The sequence below is a fragment of the Platichthys flesus genome, chromosome 20 (genome assembly GCF_949316205.1).
Source record: "Platichthys flesus chromosome 20, fPlaFle2.1, whole genome shotgun sequence".
Classification (NCBI taxonomy): Eukaryota; Metazoa; Chordata; class Actinopteri; order Pleuronectiformes; family Pleuronectidae; genus Platichthys; species Platichthys flesus.
Genome location: NC_084964.1, coordinates 16792214 through 16819453, shown reverse-complemented (window position 1 = coordinate 16819453; position 27240 = coordinate 16792214). Strand labels below are relative to the sequence as shown.

At 43.6% G+C, this 27240-nt stretch overlaps 6 protein-coding genes across 12 annotated transcripts; 2 read left to right on the top strand and 4 right to left on the bottom strand.

The window, feature by feature from the left end:
* Positions 1-934: 934 nt before the first annotated feature.
* On the bottom strand, positions 935-3866 carry LOC133931860 (sesquipedalian-1-like). Of its 2 annotated transcripts, XM_062378805.1 has the most exons (4): positions 3751-3866; positions 3164-3257; positions 2051-2354; positions 935-1512 (listed from the first exon to the last, which is right to left on the bottom strand). In XM_062378805.1, exons 2-4 carry the CDS (start codon positions 3242-3244, stop codon positions 1088-1090), a joined length of 810 nt encoding a protein of 269 aa, XP_062234789.1. In that variant the 5' UTR covers positions 3245-3257; positions 3751-3866; the 3' UTR covers positions 935-1087. The 2 variants fall into 2 exon arrangements, with proteins under 2 accessions (XP_062234789.1, XP_062234788.1); XM_062378804.1 differs by lacking the exon at positions 3751-3866 and having other exon boundaries at positions 3164-3744.
* A 675-nt stretch (positions 3867-4541) lies between these two features.
* LOC133931682 (zinc finger protein 596-like) lies at positions 4542-7527 on the bottom strand. Its single transcript, XM_062378620.1, has 3 exons — positions 7306-7527; positions 6375-6565; positions 4542-6272 (listed from the first exon to the last, which is right to left on the bottom strand). Exons 2-3 carry the CDS (start codon positions 6562-6564, stop codon positions 5308-5310), a joined length of 1155 nt encoding a protein of 384 aa, XP_062234604.1. The 5' UTR covers position 6565; positions 7306-7527; the 3' UTR covers positions 4542-5307.
* A 63-nt stretch (positions 7528-7590) lies between these two features.
* LOC133931684 (zinc finger protein 79-like) lies at positions 7591-9926 on the bottom strand. 2 transcript variants are annotated; one of them, XM_062378622.1, is made up of 3 exons: positions 9677-9926; positions 9031-9229; positions 7591-8943 (listed from the first exon to the last, which is right to left on the bottom strand). In XM_062378622.1, exons 2-3 carry the CDS (start codon positions 9218-9220, stop codon positions 8126-8128), a joined length of 1008 nt encoding a protein of 335 aa, XP_062234606.1. In that variant the 5' UTR covers positions 9221-9229; positions 9677-9926; the 3' UTR covers positions 7591-8125. The 2 variants fall into 2 exon arrangements, with proteins under 2 accessions (XP_062234606.1, XP_062234607.1); XM_062378623.1 differs by having other exon boundaries at positions 9684-9926.
* Positions 9927-10417: 491 nt separating this feature from the next.
* On the bottom strand, positions 10418-14322 carry pkmyt1 (protein kinase, membrane associated tyrosine/threonine 1). Its single transcript, XM_062378611.1, has 8 exons — positions 14174-14322; positions 12918-13322; positions 12568-12805; positions 12172-12451; positions 11967-12073; positions 11706-11878; positions 11260-11480; positions 10418-11140 (listed from the first exon to the last, which is right to left on the bottom strand). The coding sequence occupies exons 2-8, from the start codon at positions 13278-13280 to the stop codon at positions 10759-10761; spliced, it is 1764 nt and encodes a 587-aa protein (XP_062234595.1). The 5' UTR covers positions 13281-13322; positions 14174-14322; the 3' UTR covers positions 10418-10758.
* LOC133931688 (elongin-B-like) lies at positions 14316-17639 on the top strand. Its single transcript, XM_062378627.1, has 4 exons — positions 14316-14456; positions 15269-15403; positions 15952-16060; positions 16614-17639. The coding sequence occupies exons 1-4, from the start codon at positions 14454-14456 to the stop codon at positions 16724-16726; spliced, it is 360 nt and encodes a 119-aa protein (XP_062234611.1). The 5' UTR covers positions 14316-14453; the 3' UTR covers positions 16727-17639.
* A 1028-nt stretch (positions 17640-18667) lies between these two features.
* On the top strand, positions 18668-26753 carry LOC133931678 (transforming growth factor beta-1-induced transcript 1 protein-like). Of its 5 annotated transcripts, none has more exons than XM_062378613.1 (12): positions 18668-19229; positions 21483-21599; positions 21901-22049; positions 22176-22231; positions 22592-22728; positions 22818-22899; positions 23085-23169; positions 23995-24186; positions 24466-24639; positions 24739-24820; positions 25191-25339; positions 25878-26753. In XM_062378613.1, exons 1-12 carry the CDS (start codon positions 19217-19219, stop codon positions 26142-26144), a joined length of 1503 nt encoding a protein of 500 aa, XP_062234597.1. In that variant the 5' UTR covers positions 18668-19216; the 3' UTR covers positions 26145-26753. The 5 variants fall into 5 exon arrangements, with proteins under 5 accessions (XP_062234597.1, XP_062234596.1, XP_062234598.1 ...); XM_062378612.1 differs by having other exon boundaries at positions 21901-22073; XM_062378614.1 differs by having other exon boundaries at positions 18669-19229; positions 21549-21599; positions 21901-22073.
* Positions 26754-27240: the final 487 nt, after the last annotated feature.

Here is a 27240-nt window from a genome sequence, read left to right as displayed (position 1 = left end):
TTAGTGCAGGGGAGCGACCATGTCAAGTGTGGGGCTTGAAGGTGAAAAGAGAGCGAGAGACACAGAGGGAGAAAGAGACCAAGCTCAGTCAAAGACCATAAAAACAAGACAGCTGGACAGACTGAAATAGCCCCGCCGCCCCCCCGCCGTTCTCTTTATCAGCCATTTTGACTCACGGAGAAAATTCACCAGACTTCACCCTTCTTGGCCTGCGCTGCCCCCCATGCAACTGCTAGCCTTATTTTACCCATGGTCGGAAAGTCTAATTTAGTCCTGCACAGTCAAATCGGTCAACTAAGGGATCACTAAGATCTGATTATTGGTAAATAGGACCTGGTATAAAACCCCTGTGCTTCTTACGTATTGAAAAACAACTTTTCTAGTCAAGGACTCAAAGTAAGAGCTGGACAATATCAGCCATAACGATACCAACATTTTAAAAAAAGTAATCAGCAAATATCAACAATTATCACGATAGATGCCACTCTATTTTTAATTTTATTATTGCTTCTGAGTGAAAGTTGTGGTTTTTAACCCTTCTTTATGGTCAGAGAATGACAAACACATAATTGATAAACAGCTAAACTTTTTACAAATGTGAGGTTAGTCAATAATTTGTTATACCTCCTCACTGTGTTTACACAATTCATCGTTATTATATAGATATATATTTGATTTTAATTATAAAGCTAGTGATGAATATATATCTAAATATACCGCGATAATTATTGATATTATTTTATTGTCCAGTCCTACTCAAATTATTATTGGCTGTTATGCTATTGTGCTATTATGATTACCTTCTAGTTATTGAAGAATATAACCATACAGCCCCTGTTAAAAGGTTTTTGAAGAAATGTATGGTGTGTTTGTGTGTGTGTGCGTTTGTGTGAGATTCACGTCACTATCATAAGCAACAGTAATCAATAGGGAATCAGGTCACAGATCATTTATTGACTCTATCACATCGTAAAAAAAACTACATCTTAAAAATATTTTTCATATTTGTAAAACCTATTTACATTGGTCCTTTGCAATGTTACCAAAGTTACTGGAATTTAAGTTTAGACCCATCGCATTCATCGATCTAACCAAAATCGATCAAGTTCTCTTCCTGAACGTCTTCACCCGCTTGTCCTCGTTTTGACCAATTAAAAATCAGTTCTTTGACTTCTCTTCCAAAATCTTCATGCAGTTTACTGAATTCCTCCAAGCACATCGCTGACCACTCCCCCATGGGCGGAGCCGGGGCGTTAATCGGCACCACGTTGGCGTTCCTCTTCGGCCAGAGCTTGGGCGATCTCTTACTGGTTGTTTTGGCAGGAATGGTCGGAGTTAGAAGCATCGGACCGGAGCTCAGCCCGGGGACTGCCACCACGGCTGGTGGTGCGAACAGGGGCGGCGTTGAGGGGGGTCTGCTCTGATAGGCTGCTAAGGATCCGGCCTCTAATGTGCTGAAATTTGGCATCGTGAACGGGTTTGTCGCTTCGCCGGGTAATTCGGCTAAAAGATCTGTGTAAGAAACAGAGAACAATGATGAAACAGCTGAAGTGACAGCAATGACTGACCCTCTCTGCCCCCCGAGTCAAAATCACATGTTATCCACGTTCAGGAACATGACAAACTTAATTAAATGTACTATATGTAACTTTACATACAAACACCTGTCTCATATAACCTTTAAATGACCCTGCAGTAAAAAACAACCTTTGTTAAGTTCATCAGGTTCATGTTCAGTTGACTCGTAAACAAAGAGACACTGATTCAACTCTTTTGTGTGATTGTTCCACACACACACAAACAAACGACAAAACAGTAAGAATTTTAAAATCAAATACAACAGAACAACAGTACAGAGTTGAATTAACAGCTCTCAAACTTGTATCTACAGGAATGTGACAGGTGTTTTTTAACGCTGTACCACCGTGTACATGGTGTCTGATGTGGTAAACAGTGACGCACACGCCTCCTCCCACAGCTGCTCCCCTCAACACAGACCCCTCTGCTTCAGCCACAGAGATAAAGACACCCGGAGCTTCCTGCCGCTCACCTCTGTACTTATTCTCCAGGTCCATGACGAGCAGCGCCAGGTAGTTGTGGTTGGCCGACAGCAGGGCTTTGATCCAGCTCTCCTGGCCGGCCTGGTCCTCGGCAGCGAACTTGTACGTCCGCAGGCCCGGCTCGGCCCACACCAGCGAGAAGGCGAACGGCTCCTCAGACTCACACAGCTGGATGGTGCAGCCCTCCAGCACAATCACTCCGATCAGGTCGCAGTCGGCCGCCCGGTCCTTGTAGAAGAGGAGGTTCCCCTTCAGCACGCACCAGCGCTTCGAATAGGAAGTCTTTATCTCACCCTGTGTGCAGTCGAGACAGTTACTGAGTCGGTTACTGACTCATTTACGCAATTTATTACACAACTGTGCGGGTGAAGTAAGCAGCGAACAGGGAGGTGAAATGTTGCAGAAGCTTCCAGGAAACTACAGAGTTGTTTATCTGACCTATTAGGGCTGAAATGTCATTGAGGCCTGGGAGTTTGAGGGTTCTGCCGGTATGTTAGCTGACTGTGCTTTTCTGGACATGACCTTGAATCTGCTGGAGCCACTCTCCCAGTTGAGGGGGGGTCACAGCCCCTAAAGCTCCCACTACCACATGGATCACGTTTCATTTCACCTTCCACATCTGTTCTAGCTGCTCTTTCAGCCCTTCAATCTTCTCTCGCTCCCTTTTCCTGCCTGCTGGGATCTCCCCAGTTCTGTTCTTTGTCCACCACCACTGGAATCTGAAGTCCCACAGGATCTTAGCTCCGGGGGTACATGTATATCCCATTGGGACTTGGGCACCTCTAATCCCCACCCGGCACAGATGTACCTGCACACTATCACAGCCACCTGGTTCTGCCTGTCAGTGTCCTCTGTCCCAGCCTGCATCTCACACCCTGTCTCACGGGCATCTTTGCATCTTTGAGGTGGACTCTAGCCTCTATGGATCTTGTGCTTAGGCCCTGTTCTGGTGCCTCAGACCAGCCTCTTACCACCACTGGTAGGAGAAGGTACACATGCAATAGAGCTCAAATAAAACAGACAAAAGCAAGTCATGAGGAGAATCATTTCTGTTTTGAAATATAACATGATCTACTTGAGCATATTGTGGTATTTTGATTTACCTTCTTGAACAGGAACCCCTCCTTGTCCACAGGTGAGTTGCACGATTCAAAATGCGCCAGAATCTTCCCACCAACCTTCATTTCAACACTCAGGCTGCTCACACAAACAACAACAACAGCAACAACAACACAACTTTATTCAGCTCATACTTCCTCATGTGTTGTTACCATTATACTGACGTGTTCAAACAGCAACACAACTTTAATCAGCTCCTACTTCCTGGTGTGTTGTTCACATTATACTGTCGTGTTCAAATAACAACACAACTTTATTTAGCTCTACTTACTCATGTGTTGTTACCATTATACTGACGTGTTCATACTGGTAACACAACGTTGTTCAACACGTTTAATAAGAAGTCACGCGGAGTTTAAGTGTGTTGTTTTACTTTCACCGCCATTGGAGACGACGTGTTTGTTTTGACGCGTCGGTACAGTTTGTTTGAGTCGCTCGTTATTTTCACTTCCTGTTTGCAACGTGGCGATTTACCAGTGAAAAGAAGAAGAGGAGGAGGAAGAAGAGGAGGAAGAGGAGGATACGATACAGTTTGTGGTTCAGGGATCAGACACGTGTGGGGTTCACTCACCTTCCTGTAGTGTGGAAATGAGTTTCAGTTTCCTCTGGGTGTGTGTGTGTGTGTGTATGTCCCAATCACTTCCTGGTAGCGAAAGGTGAGGTGACGTCAGCACCACGTCACAACTCCAACATCAACAGTGTGCACTAAACTTTAAAGATATAGAATTAGAATAAACATTTCGAATCATATAAACCGTGTAAATCGAATCTTACCACAGACTCTTTCCTGTGCAATAATACTTGAATATATATACTCATACATATCAATACTCATTTGCACCCTTATTTAATTTGCATCGTTTTTGAGATTCAATTATTTCATTTCTTTGTATTTATTTGCTGCTTCAGCTCAATTTTTAGATTCTATAGTGTTTATATTTCAATGCTGCTCACGGCTCCTCAGTGCCTCATGTTTTGGAACAACACCACATTTTTGTAAACGCTATTACACATTTAAAACATGTTTAGGGTTAATTTTTGTACATTGTTATTGTAAGAGGAATAAGCCTACACACACACACACATACATATTTTTTCGTACTTGTAATGTAACTTAATACAAGGATCTGTAGTTCCTCAGATGTAACTTGATAATGATATGCACTGTCTGGCCGGGATTGAGTGTGTGTGTGTGTGTGTGTGTGTGTGTGAACTCCATTGCGGTCAGTGTTGCATGTTCTTTCCTCTGTGAAAATCCCTGACAACTGTTGTAAAGTCATGTAAGTGCAGGTGATAATTTCTCACACGTTCTATCTGTGTAACATGACTCAACACAAATAATGAAGTACAGGACAACACACATCCTCAGGACGTTATTCCTATTTAATGATTTTGGTCACAAGACGATGTTTGTTTGAAGAGTCACTCACTGAGCTGTATGTGCCAGTTTATCATATATTGAGCTGTGCAAGGTTCATTTCTTTTTATCCTAAAATAACTAAATTAATCTGCAATAAATATATACAGCAAACAAGATTCCGTCTTTCAAGAAAATTCTCATTATTATTATGACATTCATGCTGTTGAGAATTAATTCAAATATTCAGTGTTAATCATTCACATTATGCTTTTGTTTTTGCATTTATATACCACGATAAAAAAATTACACCGTGCCTTTGTATCACCAGCTGTAAATCATCAGCCTCTTTGGTCTTGTTACATCACAATAGACTTTTTACACAGCAGGGGAAGTGAAACTAATTTCATTCACTCCCAATAAGTGCTGAGCCAGTGTGCACAACAACAGAATCCTCGAAACAGATAACCTGATCAATATGAATGTATTTTTAGTGTCATCAGTTACACCTGTGATTTTCATGTTAGGAAATGTCAAAATGGCAGTCGTGATAAAATCGTATAAAAGAACACAAGAGACTAAAATCCCAAACAGCAAGCGACTCCTTGGAACAATCAACCAATGAGTTACAGGAAAGTCACATTTACACAAAGTCCGTAGCTTTAATTATTTAAATATATTTTTTACTTGACTTTTTCCACACACGAAAAAGTATCGCTCACAATCAAAGTGTGCTGATTTGAATGACTCACGCTGAGTCTTGTTTCATAATCACAACTGCTGCTCCCTCCACGTCTGCTGTATCTGCAGTCTCTCTCCGATGTGGACTTTCTGGTGTCTCTTCAGATTCTCCCCTCGACTGAAGCTCTTTCCACACTGGTTGCAGTAGTACGGTTTCTCCCCCGTGTGAACGCGCTTGTGTTTCTTCAGGTCTCCTGCCTGACTGAAGCGCCTCCCGCACTGTACGCAGCCATGCGGCTTTTCCCCCGTGTGACAGCGCTGGTGGATTCGCAAGTTCCCCACCCTGGTGAACGTCTTCCCACAAACAACACACAAGTGGGTGTCGTCCACCGTGAAGTCCTCCCTCTTGATTCTCCTCACGTCAAACAAAGTCCTGTTTGGTTTTGCAAATCCATGCCTCCTCTGTACGCTGTGCTTTGAGTGGGCAAGGACGAGTTCGTAAGGGTCAGTGCCGACTTGTGGCGGGGGGGCCTCACCAGGGTTATGACGAGTAGAGTTGCAGCTTAAGTCCACACATCCGGGATGTTGCTCTGGAAGAGGTAGAGGTTCTGATGAGCTGCAGTTTGTCAGCTCTGCTTCTATATTGACGGCAGCCAGGTTAACCTCAAGTGGACAGATGGAGGGAGGATTGTGCAAATGGTGAGATGAGACAGACCTGATTTCTCTGTTTGCACTGTGTGATAGTTGAACAGTCAGTGACTCCTCAGTTGCGTACATCCCTTCCTCGGTTATGTGCATCTCCTCCTCCGGTTGTGCTTTGCAATACTCAAGCGATGTTTGAGCTAAGTTGCATTCAGCCAGTGATTCAGTATTATTGTGGCTTTCATGTTCTCTGCTTTCCTGCTTCACGTCATGGTCAGGTGTGTGGATGCTCATCGGCTGTGGCTCTGAGTGTGTGACGCCTGAGTTGTGCCTCTGAGTGACACTGGAGTCCTGCTCGTGAGTCTTTGTGTCTGGTTTTTCTTCAGGCAACGGTCCACTGTCAGGCAGAGCAGCTGAGAAACGAATCATACAAATCAAGGACTGTTTAATAACTTATCTACACAGTGGAGCCAAAATGGAACTGATGCATTATCTGTCATCACGACCAAACTCACGTGCACTCTCTCTCGTTATTTTGTCCTGAAGCTCCAGCAGTCGTCTCTTCAGACTCTTGTTCTCCCTCTGTGTCCGGGCAGTTTTCTCCTGGTACTCCGACACCGTCTCCTTCACCACCTCCAGAACCTCCTGCACCGCCTCAGACAGCAGCTTGGCCACGCGAGCATTCAGACGCTCTAGTTTAGACATCCTGAAATGAAACAGCACCCAGGGTGAGAAATGACTGTTTGATGAGGCAGGTTTTAGTGTGAAGGGGTTGAAGTCTGTTCAGCCTGGGATCAGATTAAGTATGTTTTCTAAAAGTTGTAAATTTTATCAATTTGACATGTCTGTAAATATTATCAGTACATGTTTTTACCCCCTTTTATTGAGCCTTTCTTCTATTTATTTGTTTTTTTTTATTGTTATTATAGCTTTGTAAATCTAGTTTATGGTATTTTATCATCAGCATTTATGTGTTTTGTCTGTTCTTGATGCATCTGTCAGTTGTGACTCGTAAACAAAGAGACGTACTAATAAAGTTTGATTGATTAATTGATTGACTGGTGACTGTGGACCAGTTATGGATCAAGTCTCTAGACAGGGTTGACAAATATTGTTGTTTTGTTGTATGATGTAAAAGACAAAAGATGGTTGATAGGATACAAGTCCATACTTCCAACCTTATCATATAAGCTATGAACCTCCACTATGAAGGTGACGAGTTGAATAACCATTAAAAGTACTCGAAAATCTACAGAACCACACAATATCAATGCAAAGTTTCCTGATTTGGAAATTACAAACATCCCATGTTAGCTTGGCAAGGAAGGTAAAGTTCATGTTTACTTGATATCTAATGATAGTTGGGGTTAAGTCGTGCAGTTAAACCAGTGTAAACCAGTGTAACCAGTGTGTGTTTCCTGTAAGAAGACAGAAGAGCTGCAGTACCTTGGAGCTGGTTCTGAACTTAGCGTCTCACTTTGACTCGTTAGCCTCAGGAGCTAACTCCGTGAACATCGCGGAGCTTCAACACACGCGTCCCACGATCTCCGTCAGCAACACGTTCACGTTCAGTCACAACGCGTCATTATTAACGAACTAATCCCAGAAAAGGTTCAAACAAATGAAAACGCGTCATGGGATCATAACAAATACACAACACCAGGAAGCGGAAATGGATTCTCTTGCTTTTCACAATAAAAAACCATGGCTTTAATGCGTTTGTAAATTTGAAGTCAACCTTTCTGTTTATTGATCCGACTTTGTTCATTTGACAACAACAGAGCTAATAACCTCATATTAAATTGTGTTTAAATTACATAAAGCAAATGATACAATAAATAGTAAATATAATAGAACAACTTTAGTAAATACAACTTTAAAGGTCAAACAAGCATATCCCATTGACAAACTCTGTAAAAGAAATATAAAAGGAATAGGAAATGGTCTGTTAACCTAAATTAAATAATTGTCATTAAACACAGTTCAAGAAAACATCCCTGGATCTTCCAGCAAATTTGTATTTTTATCCAAATTGAATGGCTTCTCCCATCCTACCACAGAGTTCAGTGGATATCAGTTTAGAAGTTTTCGTGTACCTATAAACCAACAAACAAATACAAAGTGCAGTAGCTCCAGTTATTGGTTGTAGAGAAGCCGGCATTTTACAGTTTATTCCCTTTCTACAGTAGATTAAAAATGTAAGTAAAACATCAGGATATCACAGCAGAACGACATGGATCAGCAGCTTTGTAAAAACACAACCCCCTCACAGGTGCGTTTGTTGGTGTTTCTTCAGGTTACTCGAGTGGCTGAATCTTTTGCCGCAGTGGCTGCAGCCAAACGGCTTCTCTCCCGTGTGGTAGCGCAGGTGCACCGTCAGGTAGCCCGACTGACTGAAGCTCTTCCCGCACACCGAGCAGCAGTACGGCTTCTCCCCTGTGTGCACCCTGCTGTGTTTCTTGTAGTCGCCCGCGTGGCCGAAGGTGCGACCGCACAACGAGCAGCAGTAGTTTTTTCTGACGTTTCTCTGCAGGGATGCTGAGTCCGAAGAGCCAGAGTCTGCACCAACAATGTTTGTGTGACTGTATATTGGTGATTGAGGCTCTTGGCCCCGACTGAATATGAACCCCGACATGTTGTAGAGTCCTGAATTGGGTTGAGGGGGTTCAAATTGGAGTGTCGAGCTTGTCTCAGCATCATCATGATTAATGTGTGTGTGCAGGTTCTCCTCATCCAACATGGGCTCCTCTTTCATTTGATTTGATGTAAAGGATAAAACAGAGACATTTTCCTTGATTGTAATTGTAGCAGTGGGTTCTACAGGATTTGTAGTTGGTGATGATAACCTGTCATCAGTCTCAATTTTGAGAGTTCTGGGATTGCTCAAGTTATCATCGTGCAAATGTGATTCTGTCGTAGCTTCAGGGGAGAGGCACGGAGTAGTGAGGGATGCTTCACAGTCAGTGTCTGCAAATAAACCTGAAACATCCTTATAAGCAGGTTCAGGGTCATCTACCAGCTCCTGGTTCTCTCTCTGTTCCACCTCCGCCTGCTGGGTTCTGGTGGGAATTTGCAGCACAGCCCCTGCAACACAACAAAGGCCATGAAGAGACTTAATAAATCATCAGTTTCCACATGTCTGGACGCCAGTGCTGAGCTGTGCTCTCTTACCACCGCTGACCAGGTCGATTTTGTGTTGGAGCTCCTGCAGCCTCCTCCTCAGACTCTGGTTCTCCCTCTGAGTCCGGGCTGTTTTCTCCTGGTACTCCCACACCATCTCTCTCACCACCTCCAGAACCTCCTGCACCGCGCTACACAGCAGCTTCTCCACTCGCATATTCAGATGATCAATTTTGGACATAGCTATGAACTGAGAGGAAGACAAATATGGAAACACTATTAAGAACAAGATAAGATAACATAATAAGGGGAAATCAGGGTAATAGGTTAAAGCAATGAATCACAGGTGGTGATAGAGCGTGGTGAAATATTGTGATGTATTATACGGTAAACAGTCGAGCAATATGGGTCAGCTCCAGGTTTATAATACATATATAGAGGAAATATACTATGATCACAGTACTAATAGTAATATTACAACCCTACAACAATACAAAATAAGAAGTGATATATAAATACGACTTAAATTTGCCATCAAGGTTCTATCTGATCATCTTTCTCAGTTCATTCGAATGTAAACACAACAAAAAATCTGGATTAACACACAATCTTATAACAACATTAATGAGAATTACAGATATCTAAAATCCAGTATAACAGCTGTATTAACATTCTTAAAATAAAAACAGAAACCAACCTCCCACCCAGTTCACTCTGTGGTTGAATCCTCTTTATTTTCAGTCTGTGGTTGAATCCTGATTGTGCAGCGTCTTCAGTGTGAATCCCAGCTCGTGTGACCCGGATGTGAAACAGTCATGTATTTACAATATTCACATTAACGCAGCTGCTCGTGCTGAAGCTGCAGAATCCTCCACACGAATCAGATCGATGAGTGAAAACTATTTTAAAATCACACATGTAGCGAAGAGTGTGAAATACCCATAGATATCTTCTTCCTGGGTCTTTAAGAAGGGTTGAAATGCAGCAGCTGGTGCGTTGCTGCCATCTGCTGGTCAAGAGGCCAACAAAAATACTTCAAGAACACGTATGATCTCCTTAAAAATATATTTAAATCCAAATTTTCAAATGTGTAATTTTTAAAAGAATGATTAACAGACGTATTTCTAATAGCTACAAGTGTACAAATGTTTTTTTGTTTCCTATTGTTAATTCAATAAGAATAGAAGCATATTATATAAACATATATATATATATAAAAGAGTTTGCTTCTGCATGAACCTTTTCGGTCACAAATTAAAAAAGAGTTTATACATTGCTTACACGTCAATATTGTTTATACTTATTCTACAATGTGTGATTAGGAACTTTGATCAAGTGACTCTTACACTGTCACTTGTCGTCTTCAAGTCACATGAACCTTGAATAAGAGATTTTGTATTTTTAAGTCACTTATAATAAAAAAAACACACCACACAGGTTGAGATTTTGCTTGTTCTCCTTGTTTTATTTCCCTTTGCAGCTCTTGAGGTACACGACTCAGAGCACACCAAGCTAATGATAACTTATTCAACAATAAACCAGGACTTAACTAACACATTGCATTTACCCAAACATAAAAAGTGCTTTAAAGGTTTGATTACATGTTCAACGCTTATCCCTAAATCTTTTTTCCATCTTTTCAAATACACGTTAAAAGAAGCGGTTGTAAGACTGTGACAATATGGCAGAGAAAACAGTTCATACGAGCTGATTGGTGAACGTAGTGCATTCAAACATCAGGTGGTTTTAACCTGACACCTGGCAGGTGAGGTGGCAGTCTCACTGATTGTCCTCCAGAGTTGTTTCCTCGAACAGACTGAGCAGGTTCTTTGGTTCAAAGCCGGGTCGGGGTACAACCTCCTCCGCTCGCACCAAGTCGGGGCCTCGCCGCTGTGATGACTTGGCGGATGAAGAATGGCGGCTGTGTGCTGACTTCTCATTCACGCCGTCTGTGTGAAGCTCTGTGTGTATGGGGATGGCACTGGGGGTCAGAGTGCGGCAGGAACCATTTGAGTGGATGCTGGAGGGGGTCTGAGCCAAATAACAGGACCAGTCATCCTGATTTGAGAGAGTGGGTGTGCGGGGTGCACTTTGATGACTGCGTGTCGGTGAAACTGGGAGAGGAGTGGATGTGCTTTCCACAGACATCCTGGATCTGACCCTGTGTGAAGGAGAAGATAAAAAAGAAGTAATATAAGTGGACTGTAAAGTGTTTCTGAAATTAAGACATTTATAAAATACAACAATAAACAACAACTTGTGAACACAATGATTCTCTACCTCTGTGAGAAGGTGGGGGAAAGCTCCGGGTTGGTGTGATCCATCAGAAACACTGCGTCATCCCCTGGACTGCCTGGCTCAGCATGCATGGCGCTGAGGGACAGGGACAAACTTCTGTCCCAGCTGTCCTTAGGAGGGGTGCAGGGAGCTGGTTTGGTCCAGCGAGGAAGAAAGGACAAGTGAAGGGAGGACAGTAGTCTGCAGCCAAAGCACAACACCAACTGTGGGGAGAAAAAGACAAGAACATATTATTAAAAATGTGTTTTCATGTAAGAATAGTTACAATTTGTGAGCTCATTTGTTTTTACAGAAGGCAGTGTTATATTCATGAATATAACTTGTTAGAGGCTGTTGATCATAGACTATGCCAGTGGAGTCAAACTTTGTAAAGCCACATGATGAATATATTTGATTATATTATTCAAACTCAAAATGTTTGACATTACCTGGCAGAGGCTGGTCAGATTCAACAAAGTCTCTGTGACCACGAGATAGATGCGCCTCTTCCACCTGTGCTTCCTGACGGAGGGAAGAGCCAGAAGCTCATCGACTGTTGGTCTCTTAGAAGGTTCTGGGACCAGCATCATCTTCAATACTGTCTGCAGCTCAGTCGACAGGCCTGCAAATACAGACCGACGGGGTAAAAAGTCATAGAGATAAATAAAACAGGACAATTCACGAGGTATTAAAAGAAGAGTTGGACCTACTGCTGGTAAACTCTGAGGGGAGGCAGCCCTGTCTGAGCTGCTGCCAGCCCTCACCACCATTTGGAACTTCCATATTACAGGCAAGCTCCAGAATAGACACGCCCAAGCTAAAGGAAAGAGGCAATAGTCAGGCTCAAATTTAAATCAAATCAGTTCATCAGGATCATTTTAGAATTACACTTCTTTTCCTTTGTGGCTTTTGTACCTGAAAACATCTGCAGCAGGTCCATATTTCCCACGGAGGAGCTCAGGGGCCATGTACCTGGGGTCCCCCTCCTGAGCATCGTCTTTCACTTTCCCCTTGACAGACTCTGAGCTCTTGTGTCTGAGCTGGAGCAGCAGCCCGAAGTCCCCCAGCTTCAGACGACCAGAGTCGGTGATGAGGACGTTCGACGGCTTGAGGTCCAGATGAACGAAACCATGAGAGTGCAAGTGCTGCAGCGCTGAGAGGAGGTCGCACAGGTAGGCCCAGGCTGCAGGCTCATCTGGATTGGAGAGATTTAAACGACAGACATGTCAGCAGTAGTCTAGAATATTAAATTTAACTGGGGTAGAAATCACAGCACGTTATGCATCTCGTTATTGTCCTTTTCAGACAGACCTGGGCCGGGAGGCTGGTTCTCAGCATGGAGCAGCAAGCTGGTGCTACACAGCTCGGTCTGGATGTACAGTCGACCATACTCCTCCCAGGCTGCCACAAATTTCAGGATGTGGGGGTGAGGACACAGACGCTCATGGTTCCTTGCTTCCCTCACACTCAGGTTCCTGTCACTGTTCCCCCTGAAGCGATGAGCCGAGCGCTTCACTGCGTACTGGCGACCATCCTCTCTACTTAAGACCTAAAAAAAAAAAAATCTCTGGGATCTCTACTTCATGTTCAGAGACAATGTAAAGTCTCCAATTAGCATTTTGAAAGAAGAATTCAACTTCCAAAACCTTTGTCTTGCTCACCTTGTAGACCTCTCCAAAGGATCCTCTTCCCAGTAGACCCAGATTAGTGAAGCACTGACTGAAGTAAGACTGCTGTTTGCTGGGATCATACAAAGAATTTGTACTGGGAGATTTACTAAGGGAACAAGACAGGGGCGTCCAGGGGGATGGATGCTGGGGGAACACCCTGCTCGACGGGGGACATCCCTTGGAGGGTGGCAGCGGCGGCAAAGAATGTGAGACCCGGGCAGGGGACGAGAAGGACAAGTTGGACAAAGACAACGAGGGGACATGTCGCTTTTTGAGGGAGAAGGATTGCTCCGCATGGGAGAAGTGGGTCGGGAGAGGAATCCTTGACGTCGTTGTCTCCAGCGCCACTGACATTGTGTCGGTTCTTTTTCAGTTCCTCTCTCTGAAGATGGCGTGCTGCAACAGACACAAAAAAGAAATATTGGTTTTGATTGACAGTTGAGAATGTACCACTGAGTTTTTGCGATGCTCGTCCAACCCAACCTTTGGAATAGACGTACACGATGAACGATGTAGGACATGACACAAAACTCAGTGACCTCGGATTTATGAAATCTTTTGCTGTTTGTTGTTCTTCGAGTTTAAAACCTAAACCTTCACTCAGGAGCCCAAGTTACTCTTTAAACTCACAAAGTGATATTATAGAAATAATTATCGATATCAACTGGTATGAACATTTTTATCCTGACACATGTTTTGGACATAATGCTCAGCCACCAAGCAGAATCAAAGACTTACTACTTACTACTTGACACTTCGTACAAATCTGTATTGATTTTTGTCTTTAATACTAAGTCAGCAAGTAAGTATCAAAGTAAGTAAGTATACAAATATGTATCTTTGTAAGTCTTAATACTGCAATACTCATCAGAGACATCCACCCAGGTCCTGTAGTAATTCTATCTGAGTTGAAGTAAATAAAGTGAAGGTTTCGCTCTGACTTCCTGTTTGACAGGTTCAGGACCTGAAACCAGGATCCACAGATGTTTTGATGCTCACGTGCAAAACATCTGGTCTCAGCTGTGCACGTCACGAGCCACAGCTGAATAACACGTAACGTGAAGCACACAATTAACATGACACGCGTGACAACCTCCGTGTTAACCTCTGAAGTTGCTAAATTAGCTTCGTGCTAACAAACAAGCAACTGGCCCTCGAGAAAAACGTCACCTCAGATGTTAGCTAACTGTCACCGAACAACATATCCACGTTAGCTCGCCGACTCGCTCACAGACAGGGTCACGTACCGCAACTGACGGCGTGTGCCAGGTGGGCTTTAGTAACACCATCCCACCGACATGGATCCCGGTCACAAGCACCGACGGTCTTCACCCCTGTGAGAAGCGCTGGAGTCCGAGTCCAGCCCTAGAACAAACCTGGCGCCAAATTCTCCACACGGCCACGCAGCGCCTTCGTAGCGGGGCTCTGTGAATACCCACTTCTTATCTGAGTTGCGCAACATCCGCAAGCGGTGCAGTCTGGGCTTGAACACAGAGGGCTACGTGCCTAGCTAGCTGACCACTTGAAATGGTAACTTCGTTATTATTGTCGATCGCTTTGTGAGGTTTCTTTTACCAACACGTAAACAATCCAAATTAACGTTCGGTGTGTCATTGTGAATACCTGTGAAAAGATAACAAACTACACTGTCGTTTATTTTGGGAGTGTTTATTTTCAGTTTGTGCTAGCTTAGGCTGCTAGCGCTAAGTTTGCTGTGTTAGCTTAGCCTTCCATCTGTGGGGAGAGGTGTTCGCGAGGTGACTTGTGTTAGCTTGGCTGACGTGTGTGGGGGTGGTGGTTTGACGGGAGACGTCCGGCCCATCTAGTCACACACCACGGACACACACTGTCACAACCGCCGGGTTTATTAACGCAGAGCTAACTGTCAGGCCCATGGTTGTCTCTATGGAGTCTCTATGCTAAGCTAAGTTGGCGTTAGCTCAGAGCTACGTCTGCCTGCTGCTGCTCCCCGTTGCTAGCCAGATTAGGAATCAATGAATTACAAGCAGCTAAAGGAATCAGTCAAACACGTACATGTCCCTTGTCCCTCTTTAGAAACACACGCTGAGTGGACCTGAGTGCTAGTGATGTATTGAGAACAGTCTCCAGATGGACGGTGGTTAAACACTGTCATGGCCTACTGACATGTTTTGTTAGAGAAAGACGGTTTAGTGTCATTTAATGGGAATTGTCCCTCGAGTCACACAATCTGTCTTCCTGCTTGATCCTGTGTTCAATCGAGAATAACGTGTTTTTCTCCCCTGATCTGTGAATCTGTCATCTTAACGTCTGTGCACTGGATTTACTTGGACTTGTTGTCCTGTTGTGCTCATTTCTTTCAGGACGTGTTCTTAATGATCCGGCGTCACAAGACTACGATCTTCACAGACGCCAAGGAGTCCACCACCGTCTATGAGCTGAAGCGTATTGTCGAGGGAATTCTTAAAAGACCACCAGAAGACCAGCGACTCTACAAAGTATATATCACCAACACCAAACTAAGTTCCATGACCAAAATAATTAAAACATCAGAGAGCTAAAGGGATCGTTCACCCACTAATACAAATGCACTCATCTATTAACCACTATGTTGATGGATGGGTGGGTGAAGTGTCCACAAAACACTTTTGGAGTCTCGAGGGTAAAGAGCGTTGCAGCCAAATCCAATAAAATTGAAGTAAATGGTGAACACGTCTTAAAAATGTGAAAGAACGACAGGAAAAAAAACATTAAATGCCTCCACACTGCTCCTGTGATGTCATCCAAGTGTCAAATTCGACTCGAAACAGCGTTCTTTACACCGTGTCTGTAGGCTACATGTCATATGATAGCCTCTTCTTAGTAACTGCTGCAGTTCTCGCAAGTTACTGACAATTAGTTATTCTCACCGACAATATCGGCACATTACACTGTAATTTTCAGTGTTTTGTAGGGGTTGCAGTTTTTTTGTCTGTAAATTTCTCACACATTCATACATTTGGGTCCATTAGTTGATTTTGAGACATTTTCCTCTCTTGTTCCACAGGATGACCAGTTGCTAGAGGACAGCAAAACTCTGGGCGACAGTGGATTCACCAACCAGACTGCCAGACCTCAGGCCCCAGCCACTGTGGGTCTGGCCTTCCGTGTAAATGGTATGTATAGTTTATGCTATTTGTGTGAGTCAGTGTTTTTTTTGTTAACTTTCTTTGTTTCATTATCTCTTTCCTGCTATTACGCCTCTTTCCAAATGTGCTATGAATAAGGATTCTTAAGGCCATAGATAGAAACAAACTGTCAGGAAAATTGTTCTGAACAGTTTCTGGGGTTTGTCTTTTTTTGTGTATGTGTATGATGAACTAAGCAGGACATTGTTCTGGTCAGACAGTTTTACAACCACATGGCCTGAAGCCACAACTGTCTCATCTGCTCCATATGTCTGTGATATCAAGTGTGTCTTGAATATATATCTGTCCAGACTTGATAAGAATCACATTTCAGCTGCCACTTTAAAATACTCACTGTGGGTTGAGAAAATAAATGATCCTTATTGAATGAATGCTGTGGCTTAAGTCATAGTGCATGAGCCACATTATTTTGTACTTTTCAACTTGAGTAAAGTTAATATTTACAGTAGCAAATTTGTGACATGAGTGATGTATCCAACTCTGCCTTCATGATGGAGATATGGTTTCCTCTGTCCTCCAGATGAGATGTTTGAGCAGCTGCATGTCGAGGCCTTCTCCAGCCCCCCGGAACTCCCCGATGTGATGAAGCCGCAGGACTCTGGCAGCACTGCCAACGAACAGGCTGTGCAGTGATAGCAAGGAGGGGAACCGAGCGAAGAGGGGAAGGATGGAAGTGGGTGTGTGTGGATTAACTGCATTGGAGAAGTAGCGGGGGCGGAGGATGTGTAATATAATTTCAGTTGATGGATGGGAACACTGTAGGTAAACAAGCCTATCCATGTTACCTTCATGCTATCATCCCAACACCCTTCCTCCTCAAATTTGCTTCACAAATGTTTTTTTTTTTTTTTTTTTTAAACTCTTAATAATTTCCACATCACCTGCAGTTCCTGTCCTTGACTTTGCTCCTAAGCACCAACTTGCTCAAACCTGTAGAGGGAAGAAGGTGGTTTGGAAAGTATGATTGTGTGTATGTGTGTGAGTTATTATAATTATCCTCATTAATATTTTTTTGGAAAAGGCGAAGGCGTAGTTGTGTGTCACAGTGCTCTAGAAGTAACATGCATGGATAAGGAGTCTGGCGTCCCAATCGGCAAACTGCATGATCAAATTAAAAAACGATGGCTTTACTTTCACTGGATCAGATAAACCTTCATGTTTTTCCTTTGTTCCGATTCTCCCAGTTTTGTTGTACATTTTAGATTTGATTTCATAGCAGGAAAAAAACACCATTATGGTTAAAAATGTTACTTTTTTGTTGGTGTTGTCATTTTGTGTCTTTAGTTTGTTTACACTTGTCAGTTCTTTTGTTGTGTGTATCATGCACTGAGACCAAAGGCAGGTACCTCTTCAGCAGCAGAGGGACGTTTTGGTCAGAGGACATTCTGTCTGTGACATACAGTGAACGCAGGAGGAGCATTCTCTTGTGTTAAAATTACATACATCACATGTCACCAACATCAGTGTGGCACCTTCCTCTAATCACTTAAATATAGCCTGTAACTGTAAGTTTGCTTAATTAAAAGTTTTCCTGTTTTGTTTTTTATGCTGCTGACTGATTCTTATTCTAAACTCATGTTTGTGTCAACATTTATTTGAAAATGACAGAATTTAAGGGTTTACACTCAACAGAAGTCGGGCAGACTGTCGCTGCTGTGGGGAGTTTTCTTTATTTTATTTATTATTAAATCAGACATTTAGACTCGTCACAGATGGAAGGGTAACACTGGCTCTGTTCTTTTCAAGTGTCACAATAAGTGGTGGCAGCGAGCCAGCATGCACACGACAGGGAGACTCAAAGTCAAGCAGCTAAATTAAATGAAGCCATCATTCATTTTATTATGTACACTTGCTGTGACATGTCACAATGTCTTCAATGAGATGGCTCCAGTGAGGACACAGTGATAATAGCCCGAGTGTTTTTATGTGCTGGGAACATAACTGCAAATAATAGTATAAAATATAGTATAAATTTAAGTTTCGAAGTGGGTTTAAAGAAAAGGCAGATATATTTTTATTTCAGCCCAAGAGAAATATTAAAAATTTATAAAAAAATATATAAATAAATTTAAAAAATGAATATAAACAAACTAAACAGTTTTCCTAAATGCTGGAGATGAATGAGGCAGGATAACCAGAAAGTCCCAAATTCAGTGTGTATCCATCACTTTTTAGATTAGATTAGATTACCTTCGAATTAGCTGGGCAATTTGTATGGCTGTTATCATGTGTGACCATCTTTGTATCATCTTAGTCGAGCACCAAAGACCATAACTCTTATGAATTAACAATTCATATAATAAATACAAATCCCAACACTCACAAACACCAATGTAAACAAGCTCAATATTATACAAAATGCATTCGTTTTATTTATCTATCTAGCTATCTATGTTTGCACACACACACACACATATCTATAGGTGTATATATATATATGTCTATGGCCCCCTATATACGTATGCAATAGGAGTACATACATATATACATCTATTTATTTACAGCTTAAACACAAAATGCACATTCTCATGTAATAACCTACATCCAGATACACATATGTGGTGATATCACAGTTTCCAGAGTTGGATCCACATGTTTGAATCCAGATGTTGTGCTTACAATCTTCTCTCATTAATAATGAGTGTTGGTCTGTCAGGGATGTTGTTCTGTGAAGGTCAATAAAATCCATTTCACAACATTTCCCTCTGACACAAGTTTACAAACAGTCGCCGCAGCAGCAGCAGCTCCTCAGCGCCACGGAATCCTCGGATCTGCCTCCCAAATAAGGACGAGGAATGTCCGGGATGACGTCTGTCTCCGGGGTTTGTGACCACATTTATTTAACTACGCCTTCCCCGCTCGGAGGTCCTGTATTACACAGGAAGACAGCGGTGTAGGAAAGAGAGACGGGACCTCCTCCTCCTCTTCCTCCGCCTCCTCCTCCTCCTGCGCCTCCTCCTCCTCCTCTAGGCGGATAACGGTGTCCAAGAAGTTGTGGAGGAGCGACGCAGACTATAGCTCCGAGCCCCCTGTGTCTGATTCTCGTCCATCACCTCTGTCTCATGCTGTCGTCCTCCTCCCTGAGTCTCACACAGAGGAAAACACTCGGCTGAAAACCACATCATGGACGATCTGGGTGAGTATCCGAGCTGTTCTCCGTCTGCATGGTATCTGGAGGGGGATCTGTGGGAAGGGCTGGTGTGGCCAAACAGAGGAAATGAGCCCTGTGTTGATCCTGGCAGTCTGAGAGTACAAGCTTCCCCCTCTTTTCCCCTCAAGGACATGCATGAGGCTGGAGTATGAAGGGAATATTCTCTGTAAACCTCCACTTGAAAATGTCTCACAACTTCTCTTTTGTCTGAGGATCCTGGTTTCAGAGCGATTCTCCTTCACTCCAGATGTTTATACTCTCATCCTCCTCCTCAGATTTTGCTTGCAGTCACATTCACACAGGTAACACAAGAACTGGTGCTACACTGCTCGGGGTCCGCCCGCCATTGAGTGTTTCCTGCAAATTCAATAAATTCTTGGTAAATTAGATTTGAAGGGTTCCACAGCCGGTCGCCTCCATCCATTAATATTAACAAGTCAGGGGACGGAGAGAAAGTCCCATAATGTTGAGCAGAGTGTCGTCCATTTTGAAGGATGAAACATCTAAGAGGACTGTTCTTTCTGATAAAGATGTTGAAGGAGGATTTGACTCTTTCTCTCCCGTCTCAGAACAACATTATGAGGAGCTGCTGAAGAGGCCCGGAAATAGCCCCGGGGCCATGCTGCTATTTCAAAAAAGCCACAGAGTTCAGTAAAAATAGAAAATGACCTTTTGCCTCAGCTGCCCATTTGCTCGCCCAAGAATATCGATATTTTTTTGTAAGAAACGTGGGAATGTATGCTTTTCAAACAAGGCTAGAAGGAATGGCGAAATGCAGAGCCAGGCACATCTGGATCCCATTGGACACCCAGTCACTGGGAGACTGGGTGAGTGGTGGTGAGGCAGTGGCCATGTTCGCGAGGCTCAGTTTATGCTGTTGTCCGACAATGTTGTACGTTTATGTATTGGATCTGGCGACCACTTGTACGAGAGGCCGTCGGCCAAGACAAACAAGTCGGCAGGCAGCTCTAAATATGGTCATAATTCCCAATGAGAGAGGTCCAACTCCTTATATGAGCAGTTGAGTCCGTACAAGTATGTGTGTGTGTGTGTGTGTGTGTGTGTGTGTGTGTGTGTGTGTGAGACAGAGGCTCACAGCAGGAAAGGAGGAGGGCAAGTCGTATGTGCACAAGATCCCCAGCACATGGTCGTACCAGAGGTGTGAATCATCTGGGACTGAGGTGACGTCAGGCCTGGTTAACTGGTCGTGTTTATGTTCCACACGTCCTCCAGGGACTGGGACGACCACAGATGGTTCAAACCGTACTTAACAGACTCTACTCATCGTGCATCCACAGAGGGTTCCCAGAACCTGAGAAGCGGGGGGTAAATGTCTGTGTTTGTGCCTGGAAACAGAAGTTGAACAGCAGCTTGTTCAACAGAAACTATGACTGTGTCGTCCAAACGCTAACATCCAGCTCCTGACTCTCTGACTGATGAGGAACCAGAAGTCTCGGTTATGTCGTCTTACCTATGGATACTGAAAAAATGAAAAAAATTGGACCAACAATACCTCAAATGGTAACTAACAAATGAATTTAGCTTTTTCCAAAGTCAAGAATAAAGTTTTTCAACTTAAAGTTAACAAGTGACACAAACCGAATTGTTAACTTTAAGTTGAACAAACTTTTTTCTTCTATTTTTTTTAAGCCGGGGTTCAAAATTGAGTTCAAAATAGCTGGATTGTCCCTTTAATGGTGTTAAACTATATATTTGGTGACCTGTGCCCTGCCTCTCATCCAGTGCCAACTGGGATTAGCTCCAGCTCCCAGCAATCATCAAAGGATAAGTGGTACAGATAATGGCGCTGGTTGATGTAGAACTCTAAAAAAGAGCGAGGTTGATCATATCATCAAAGTTAAATGTCCAAGGTTAAAATCCCTGAAATTCAGTCAAAGCTGCTCCACGACGTTAAGGTTGTAATAACTCAGGATCAGGCCGTGTTTTCACCTTCTCTACAATCGTACATGGATTCCCGGCTCTGACTGAAGTCATACAGCTCCACACACTCACACTTCAGTTTCAGAGTCCACCTCGTGTGCACTTAGTGTTTATGCTGCCGGAGGAGTAGGTTCAGATATCAGCTTCCAAACACTCTTCCTCCGCTGCTTCCTTTCTCTTCTGGCATGTCTCGGACACGAATGCAGAAATGTCTGTGTGCTGAAATACGTCGGCTGTGTTGAAGGTTAATCTCGCGGCCGTGCCGGCTCTGACTGTTCCTGTCCTCTGACTGATTAGTTCATCGGGAGGCTCATTGTGTTCCATGTCATGCACCGGTCACACGGCCTGTCTGTGTCTCCTCAGAAGGGCCTGAGCCACCTAACTACCCTCTCAGTCCTCGTATTGTTGTGTTTGGTACGTAACTGCCTGTGCACGTGTCTCTGAGTGTTCTACTCGTCTGTGCATGTTTTCACTTCACGTGTTCTGTCCGTGTTCCAAGTGTGTTGCATTGCATGATTTAATCGTCCTTTCATTAACTTGTATTTCTTACTGTCCACCTTTAATACCCCATTAACCACGAGAGTAAAAGTACTGATATATTTTAATTCCCTTCACTTTCAATCCAACCCAACCTTCATCCCATCCATGCTGTTGTGTGTTATATCGATTTCTCTCTCTTTTTATTTACTTTCTTTTCCCCCCCTCTCCCCTTCAGACGCCCTTCTGGCTGATCTGGAGAACACCGGCTCTCCTCTAGCCCGGTGTCCCGTCCTGCTCACCTCGGACCCCCCTCAGAATGCGGATCCTGTCACCCAGGACCCAGCCGAGGCCCGGCCACCACCCCCTGCCTACACCCCGCAGCAGGTAGACCACCAACAGGGACAATTGGTACTCGTCAAGCCTTATGTAAAAACATTTAACGTGATTTCATATCATTTAAAAAAAACTTTTCACTGTACATATGGATCGTTCCTCTGTTTCGTCTCTCAGACGGTTTCTGGTGCAATCAAGTCCTCCCAGAACTCCAACCCAGACAAATTATACAGGTAACTTCCTCCTTGATATTTCTAACTCTATCTGACACCATGCAATCAAACCCACATCTCATCTCTCAATAAGCAGAGTGAATTATGGAATACGTTTCTGAGCCTGATTCCAGACCCTTGAATTATATAAAAATTATAGATTTGTGTTTTCTTGCAATATTAAGACGTTATTCTCGAACTTGCAGATTTCCCCCCACATATTATTTTAATACTCTGTCACAATATTCAAATGAGTGAGGTGACACAAATTTTAAGAGTATGTTTGGATCTTAAAACCTTGTTATAGACAGACCAACCACATCAGTGATAAGATGCTTTATAATCTGTGTTAATTTTAGTCACTGCCTCTTTATCTTACAGCACAGTGTGTAAACCGCGGTCTCCCCGCACAGCCGACCCTCCTCCAGCCTTCTCCTCCTCCTCGCTGCTGGGAGGAGGTCTAAGTGAACTGGACCATCTCTTACAGGAGCTCAACGCCACCCAGTTCAACATCACAGGTGAGCGATATAGAAGGTGTGCTTTTCTTTCCCTGTGTTTAACTCTGAAGTGAATTTCTTTTCTCATGGCCTCGTTCTGTTGTCATCAGACGAGATCCTGGCTCAGTTCCCTTCTTCTAAGAAAGATGAGCGGGACAAGATTAAGGACAAAGTCACAGCCGCCTCCTCCAGGTACAGAATCTTATCAGTTGGGATTTATCTCACAACTCTGATAGAGAAATTAGATGACAATACACTGTGGGTTATATCAGTAATACCAGAATTTACTGTGTAGATTTTTTATTTTGGACCCTGTTCTTGATTAGATCAGATGGAAATGTGTGTTTTGTGGGTTTGAATCATCCTTTGTGTTGTAGCTCCGCGAAACCTTCAGCCACATCAGCCACCCTGGAACTGGACAAACTGATGGCGTCTCTGTCGGACTTCAGAGTCCAGAGCACGGTAAGAGTCCACTCGACAACGTCTGCAGGAGCGGGATGTTTATTTCCTGTTTAAAACAGCCCACGCAGCTTCACTGTGGATCCATGAACACGTTCCCTGGACCTGGCGCTGTGACAGTGTGGCCGGGCCGCAGCACATGCCTCCGGGTCATAAATCAGTCTCCAGATAAGACCTGAGGACGGAAATTAGTCTTGCTGGGAAAGATTTCCAGCGTCGTAAATAGCTTAAGATAGAAGTGAGAGTTATAGATCTGCATTTGGTTTTGGATATAATCTGGTTATTGTGAGTCAATGACGAGCATGTGAGCGGAGGACGTGCTTCTGTGATTATGAGGCTGCTCGGTTCCAGTTTGCAGTTCAGTTGTAAACAAGACCAAGAGTTCAGAAACAGAAGAAAACACATTATTGGATATTATCATTACTGACATGAGATGTTCAGTGCTGCCGTGTTGACACTGAACCCATTTCAGTCAAACAGATAACAGCCAACACAGAAAAGCTTTGGAGGCTCACAACAAGCCCCTCGTCTCTAAAAAGTCTCACGACTGAAACAATTTCCATGACATTCTCCAATTAACAAATAACACACACTCATAGAAATCAGTCCCCGGGGAAAACAAGACCTATAACACCTCCTTCCACCAAGTGTTGTGTAAATCTGTTGAGTGTTTTTGTGTAATCTTGCTTACAAACCGACAAACAAATAGAGAGGGTTTATAAAAAGCACACCTTCTTTGGTAAAACGAAGAAACAATGACAAACTCCTGAAGAATTTAAATCCCCCACACATATTGGCAATGCATAATTTCTCTGTCTCCTTCCACAGCCGGCTGCACCCGTCGTCAGTCCTGTGGTGCCGGCACCGCTGCAGCCCGCCGCCACCACCCCCCCACAGCCCTCCTCTGGCGGCTCACTGGACAGCATGCTGGGGCTGCTCCAGTCAGACCTGACCCGCCAGGGCGTTCAGACGTCCTCCAAGGGAAACTGTTCAGCCTGTCAGAAGCCGGTAGTAGGACAGGTGAGGAGTTGTCTTTTGTTATGCCTCCCTGCCAGTTACAGCCAGCTGCATAATGTGTCCTTGTTGTGTTATTGTGATCACAACATCTCAAGAATGCCTTGTTAGAGTCTCTTCAAATGTTATACAAACGTTCACTTGATCTCATGGATGAACTGATTTGATTTTGCCGGTCAAAGGTCAAAGGTTAAAGTGGAGGGTATGAAACCGCTCTGAGGCACACAAGGTACTTCAATTTCTTCTTTTTTAACCGAAATTGATTTGAACCATCTCCTGGTGCAGGTGGTGACGGCTCTGGGGAAGGTGTGGCACCCCGAGCACTTTGTGTGCACCGAGTGTGAAGCGGAGTTGGGCAGTCGCAACTTCTTCGAGAAGGACGGCCGCCCGTACTGCGAGTCGGACTACTTCACCCTCTTCTCCCCTCACTGTGCGCAGTGCAACAAGCCCATTCTGAACGTGAGCCTCTTGGATGTACACGTGTCTCCGTCTCAGTTTTATTTTGCTCGAATCAGCCCGTGTGAAACCGGTGTCCTCCTCATTCCTCTCGTTGTTTAGAAAATGGTCACCGCTCTGGACAAGAACTGGCACCCGGAGTGTTTCTGCTGTGTGAAATGCAGCCGGGCGTTTGGAGAGGAAGGTAACGGGCGGCACTGTTTCCTGTCTGGGCTCAACACACATCTCATCTGTTAACAGTAAACTGCAGCCGGCAGCTCACACCTACATTGATTCCTCTTATCAAACATACACAGATAATCTGTTAATCATTGATTAATTATCAGGGATTTAGTGTCAAATGATGTTCATTGAATTGGTCTTTGGTCAATTGGTTATATTCTTCGAATCACATTCACCATCAGTGTTTGTGTTTGAGTTAAAAATCTCAAGAGCTGGAAAGAAACACTGGATCTTTTGTTTTCATTTAGCATGAAATTGTACAAAGTTAAAACATTACAAGCTTGTTCATTTATCTAAACAGGTGCGTACGACTGTGACTGTGTCTCCTGCAGGTTTCCACGACCGTGAGGGGCAGCAGTACTGTCAGCAGTGCTTCTTGACCCTGTTCGCTTCTCGCTGTCAAGGCTGCACTCAGCCCATCATGGAAAACTACATCTCAGCCCTCAACTCTCTCTGGCACCCGCAGTGCTTCGTGTGCAGGGTGAGTGTTTCCCCGTGGTCATAGTGAAAGTCTGTTGCATTTAAACATTTAAAATGTGTTGCAGTTCTAATAGGTTTATTCTGAGAAAAGGTCAGGGAGGGTGGAGGAATAATGACATTTATTTAGGGGCATTACTTTCTATGGGGTCTTGTAAAATGCAGATCAGCTGCTAGCATCCGCAACTGACTCTGACACCCAGGATAATCTCTGGAAAATATCTAGTGGATGTCTGACAGCAGCTTCATGTGGTCGAGGTCCTGCAGTGGCAGTGAGGACATCTGCTATGGGACTGGAAATGGTTTTAATGGCACATCTCTGATATTTGCCTCTATTTGCCTATAAGTGAAGCTCAGTGACCAACAACCCAGAATGTGGTTCCTGAGTAAAGGCGTCACTCTCAGTAAAAATAACATGTTAAAAGGGTTTTCAAAATAGATGGAATTATGTCATGAGAAACGCTGTAATTCTAGTTTCTGGAGCCAGGACTCATTGCCGTGACTAAGTTTCATTTTTCTCTCCCTGTCCCTCTCGTCTCCAGGAGTGCTACACGCCCTTCGTCAACGGCAGCTTCTTCGAACACGAGGGCAAGCCGCTGTGCGAGGCCCACTACCACCAGTCACGTGGCAGCATGTGTCAGGCCTGCCAGCAGCCGATCCTGGGCCGCTGCGTCACCGCCATGGGGGCCAAGTTCCACCCCCACCACCTGGTGTGTCACTTCTGCCTGAAGCCCCTGAGCAAAGGCTGCTTCAAGGAGCAGGAGAACAAGCCGTACTGCCACCCCTGCTTCATCAAACTCTTCGGTTGAGGACACAGCAGGACTTTGCCCACTTTTCCATCCTCAGGGTTAGAGAGGCGTCGTGACTCTGAATTCTCAGTGTGTGTTTTTTACTGTGGGAATGAGGGTGGAGCTGGTCTCTCTGTTGGTTTTAAGAATATTTTGGAAAGGAGAGAATCATCCTGCCCAGCTTATTTCTGCGTTCAGACTTACAGGATGACATTTAACTCTCTTATTGCTTAGACACGTACAAAACAATGCCAAATGATCTTTTTCATGTATGTGAATCTTTTGCATACTCTATTGATTCAAATTGAATATATGGAAGATTGAATTCTTTTGCCAAAGGTAGAAAAACAGAATGAGAACAAATGTAGTGTTGCAGTGAAATACTTTGTACTGTTGTGCAAGAACATCCCCCTTTAATATATTTGCTTTGTATTGGAAAACAGAAAAGTGTCGAGTAAGTGTCGCAGCAGTTGCTTTTTATATATTGAATGCTGATCGCCATGTTTATGTTGTTGTGTAACAAAACAAAGCTGTCTTATGTTTAAAATGTGCATTATTCTTTCACTTTTGCTCTATGCAATACGCCAAAAAACAATTCCAAAGAATACAAATAAAGGAGAACACAACTTGTTTTTGCTGTTTCATTGGTGAAACGATCACAACATTACAGATAAGCACAGGTAAGTCTTTTTAAACAGGAGCATGAGGAGAGTAACTATCTAAACAAAGATTATTGGGAAGAAAGAGATTTGATGTAAATTATTGAAATACAACAATACGGCTGAATTCATCCATCTATCTATCTATATCTATCTATCTATCTGTCTGTCTGTCTGTCTGTCTGTCTGTCTGTCTGTCTATCCATCTATCTATCTATCTATCTATCTATCTGTCTGTTTGTTTATCTATCTATCTTTCTCGCTATCTATCTCTCTCTATCTCTCTCCATCTATCTATCTTTCTATCTATCTTTCTATCTCTCTATTCCATTTTATTCGTGGAGCACTTTGAGCTGTATTTTATATATGAAAGGTAATATAAAAAATAATAATAACAACAACACAAGTAGTAGTAGTGGTAGTAGTAGTAGTAGTAGCAGCATTAGTATGAATCCGGT